This window comes from Austrofundulus limnaeus, unplaced genomic scaffold (assembly GCF_001266775.1).
Source record: "Austrofundulus limnaeus strain Quisiro unplaced genomic scaffold, Austrofundulus_limnaeus-1.0 Scaffold157, whole genome shotgun sequence".
NCBI classification, from domain to species: Eukaryota; Metazoa; Chordata; class Actinopteri; order Cyprinodontiformes; family Rivulidae; genus Austrofundulus; species Austrofundulus limnaeus.
In genome coordinates this window covers 752,268-756,671 of record NW_013952559.1, presented here as the reverse complement: position 1 = coordinate 756,671, position 4,404 = coordinate 752,268, and the positions used below count along the sequence as shown (strand labels likewise).

At 42.7% G+C, this 4,404-nt stretch overlaps 1 protein-coding gene across 1 annotated transcript in view; it reads left to right on the top strand.

The window, feature by feature from the left end:
* The window catches only part of LOC106523502 (serine/threonine-protein kinase TAO1), a 22,377-nt gene that overhangs the window by 14,628 nt on the left and 3,345 nt on the right, over positions 1-4,404 (top strand). The window contains exons 9-17 of the mRNA XM_014016923.1: positions 1,060-1,153; positions 1,338-1,419; positions 2,179-2,346; positions 2,532-2,738; positions 2,970-3,104; positions 3,298-3,534; positions 3,641-3,769; positions 3,998-4,081; positions 4,198-4,317. Coding sequence (XP_013872377.1) covers positions 1,060-1,153; positions 1,338-1,419; positions 2,179-2,346; positions 2,532-2,738; positions 2,970-3,104; positions 3,298-3,534; positions 3,641-3,769; positions 3,998-4,081; positions 4,198-4,317 — 1,256 coding nt within the window. The remainder of the gene's footprint in view (positions 1-1,059; positions 1,154-1,337; positions 1,420-2,178; positions 2,347-2,531; positions 2,739-2,969; positions 3,105-3,297; positions 3,535-3,640; positions 3,770-3,997; positions 4,082-4,197; positions 4,318-4,404) is intronic.

Here is a 4,404-nt window from a genome sequence, read left to right as displayed (position 1 = left end):
AACACGTCCAACACTTGTTGGCTGCTTGTGCTCTTTAGGTCAGACGTGTGTCTGGAAGCTCCTCTGTTGTTTGAGACACTGGGGGAACCGTCTGATGGGGGAACTTGGCTCCACCTAACACCGGTCTCTGTTTAATGCTGGATGAAATAAAGAAAGTGGCGGTACTTTATTTACTTTGAGCAAGCGAACGTCGTGTTCACAAGATAATTAATCCACCAGATAATTCAGAGGCGGTCTGTTCGGAGAGTTTTACACCAGGAGCTGCGAGGCTTGTTTTCAAGCTTCAGACTGAACTGAAGCAGCAGCTGCTGACGTAATTACGCTCTTGCACGATGCTGCGTTCAGGACAAGCATGGAAAACTCACCACTCTTATGCCAATACAGTCGCAATGATGCATTTAGGTACCGAAATGGAATTGCATGAACATTCATGTGGTGGTTATGTAATACAGCGAATCGATAACAAAAAATCTGCATCGACAAATTTACATAATCGACGTCATCGATTATTTCAACTAATCGATGCAGCCCTAAACATAATGTGGGCTTGATCAATAGTTCTGTAGACTTGGTTATTGTTGGGTTTTCCTTTTTTTCTTTTTTCCAGTTTGCCTTCAAGTCTTTGTAACTAATGATGGCAGCAGCACAGTTGTCAAGTGTGTTTTTAAAATAACTTTAAAATTGTACAAGTTGACAGACCACTAGTAAAAATGTGCCTGAAAGGTCTGAAAAAAATTTTTTTGGAGAGTTGTCTGTCTTATCAGAACAAACCTGGTTCATCCTTTCAGTTTGTTTGAGTTCTTCATAGTTTGATCATTTGCAGATAAATGTTTTAATCAGCGGACTAAAAATGAGTGAAAAAAACAGTCAAAGTGCAAAGAAAAACTTAAAGACCTTCAGAAAGCCTGACGACCCACTGATTTAAGCTGATTAAGTCCACTTTAAAATATTTCAATAAAGTTTGACTCTTTAAAAACATATAACCAAATGACCTAAGACTTTTGCACATGACTACGTTATTTCTAATTCTGTAATTTACCAAGTAAATTTCTGTTTCAGCTGAGAGGAAGCCTCCATTGTTTAACATGAATGCAATGAGTGCCTTATACCACATAGCGCAGAATGAGAGCCCCACGCTGCAGTCCAGTGAATGGTGAGGTGCCTCGCACTTTGTTTTTGTTCGATTCAACCATCACGTTTTAAACAAAATTACAATCGTCATAACTGCTGGTTTGGATTCTACATTATTACTAAAAGTGTTGGTGCAGTCTGCTGTTTTCTCCAGGCTCTCTGTGACTGTGTCCGAGTTCTCACCCTCTGTCTTATCTTTGTTTTAGGACGGATTACTTTAGAAACTTTATCGATTCTTGCCTTCAGAAAAACCCCCAGGACAGACCCCATTCTGACGACATGTTGGGTGTAAGTACACACACGCACGCACACACACACACACACACACACACACACACACACTGTCCATTGCTGCAGAAACGGCAAGAAAGGGGTCAGTGTGTTAAGATGGGAGGCTGACAAACACTCAGCTGATAAATCTCTCTTTGATGTGTTCGCTCTGCTCCATAAGCTTTTATTTTGATCCATTAATCCTCGACTTCCTGATTCACACACACACACACACACACACACACACACACAGAATCAAATCATGTCAGACACACGTGGTTTGTCCTTGTAGAAAGAACACAGATGTACAGTAATTACTGTAGAGATGTGACTTCTGAACCTGTTGTTGAGCAGCTGTCACTTAGCCCACTGTCGTTAATGGAAATGTGTTTTCAGAACAGAAGCACTGAACTCTGAATAATCTTTAAATGCTGGTTTCCCAAAGAAGAACATGTCTTGACAAAAACTTCCATCATTTCTCTCTTTTATTAACTATCTCATTATATAAAYCTATAATAATTCTGTTGTGTAAATTGTAATAAATTAGACTCAGATACAGATGAAAATTTGCAGATAAATGTTTAAATTTGTATTATTGGTCAGCTAGACAAGTCAGTCTGATTTATGCAGACACTTTTAAAGATGGATTTATTCTAAAACCTGTCAGTAAAATCTGGATTTGTTTCACATTAATGTTAAAATGTATTTTCTGTTTTTTTCTAATTAAATTCTTTGTTTAATCGTTGTAGTTTGTTTCTTGTTTCCCATCACTTCCAGCATGCGTTTCTGCAGCGTGAGCGTCCAGACTCTGTGTTGATGGATCTTATTCAGAGGACTAAGGACGCGGTGCGAGAGCTGGACAACCTGCAGTACCGCAAGATGAAGAAGATCCTCCTGCAGGAGGCTCACAACGGGCCCACCACAGAAACCCAGGATGGAGATGAGGTGCGTGGATGTTTGTCAAAAATCAAAACAGTGGAGCTAAATTTTGATTTGTATTACCAATAAAATCCATGTGTCCCATTTTATTTAATGATTAAGAAACTGGTTTTTGTGCATGTCTGTCTGTCCTTCTGTGTATTCTGTGTCTTCTGTTTTCTCTCTCTGTGCTCTTTCCCGCTCTGCTCCAGGACCTGGAGTTAGGCRGCGGTCGAACGGGAACCGTGAACAGCGTCGGCAGTAATCAGTCCATCCCTAGCATGTCCATCAGTGCCAGCTCCCAGAGCAGCTCCGTCAACAGTCTGAATGAGGCGGCGCAGGACAGCCGCAGTGAGCTGGACCTGATGGAGGGAGACCACACCGTCATGTCCAACAGCTCGGTCATACACCTCAAACCGGTACAGAATTTATCAACAAGTCTTTGTCCTCAACCAGCAACTTGTAAATCCTTTTTTCTTAACGGTGATCACGTTTCCAATCAAGTTTCTCGTAACTACTTTTAACATCCAGCAGAGGGCGCACTAATCTTAATTTCATGTTACTTAAAAATATTCCACAGATGCTAAAAAGCTTGCTTAGATACCAAATTCTAAGACAAAGATGTGTTGAATTTGTTGCTGTCTGTCCAGGAGGAAGAGGAGAGCATCTGTGCTGAGCAGGCAGCCAGCAGTCAACCTACTGAGCCACAGCAAGCACCAGCTCAGGCCCCGAGAAAGCACTATCGCAACAGAGAGCACTTTGCTACCATACGCACAGCATCACTTGTGAGAGCACGCCTTCATCCGGCCTTATTCTTCCATTTATCACACGTAGCTCATGTAGTGTTAACTTTGGAACAGTAGAGACTCTTTCACCATTTTGGTAGTTTAATTAACGACTCTACAAATGCCACCGTTCAGTCTCTGTGTTACATTCTGCAGAGAGTCTGAGGCTGAGTAACGTTCCTGTGTGTTGCAGGTGACCCGTGAGATGCAGGAGCACGAGCAGGACTCAGAGCTGAGGGAGCAGATGTCAGGGTACAAACGCATGAGGCGGCAGCACCAGAAGCACCTGATGGCCCTGGAGAACAAGCTGAAAGGCGAGATGGACGAGCACCGGCTGCGGCTGGACAAAGAGCTGGAGAGTCTCAGGAGCAACTTCACCCAGGAGATGGAGAAACTGCTCAAAAAGCACCAGGCGTCCCTGGAGAAAGACGTACGCACAGATATTCACACATAGATCACTATTATAAGGCAACAAACGTAAACAAGCGTGGATATGTGATGTCTTTGTAGCTGATTGATGTTTCTGTGTGATTCAGCTGAAGACGTTTGCAAACGATGAGAAGAAGTTCCAGCAGCACATTCAGGTTCAGCAGAAGAAGGAGCTCAGCAGCTTCCTGGAGTCACAGAAACGGGAATATAAACTGCGCAAGGAGCAGCTGAAAGAGGTAACGCACACAGACATCAGCATTTTAAACTAAACAAATGAACAAATTGAACAAATGTATTTTAGATGTATAACTGAGGTAGAAATGTGTCGATCCATATTATCCTTCAGTAAAACAGCACCTTTCTTCTGCCATATCTTGCTCTCGTTTCAGCACATTTACTGCCAAATTCATAGGTCTCATTAATGATAACTTTTGTTTTATTAAAATGAACAAAATGTGCTTCAGGAACTGAGCGAGAACCAATCGACTCCCAAAAAAGAAAAGCAGGAGTGGCTGTCCAAACAGAAAGAAAACATCCAGCACTTCCAGGTCAGTGTTCCTGAGACTACAGATTCAGAGCGCGGCTGTGGATTTTATATTATAGATGCATGTGTTTTTATTTATTGTTTTTGAAGTTCTGGTTTTGATGGTGTGTGTGATTCCAGGCAGAGGAGGAGGCCAACCTGCTGAGGAGACAGAGGCAGTACCTGGAGCTGGAGTGTCGGCGCTTCAAACGCAGGATTCTGATCGCCAGACACAACGTGGAGCAGGATCTGGCTAGAGAGGTCTGTAGAGACACGAGAGGAGCAGACATCACCTGTGTGTGTGTGTGTGTGTGTGTGTGTGTGTGTGTGTGTGTGTGTGTGTGTGTG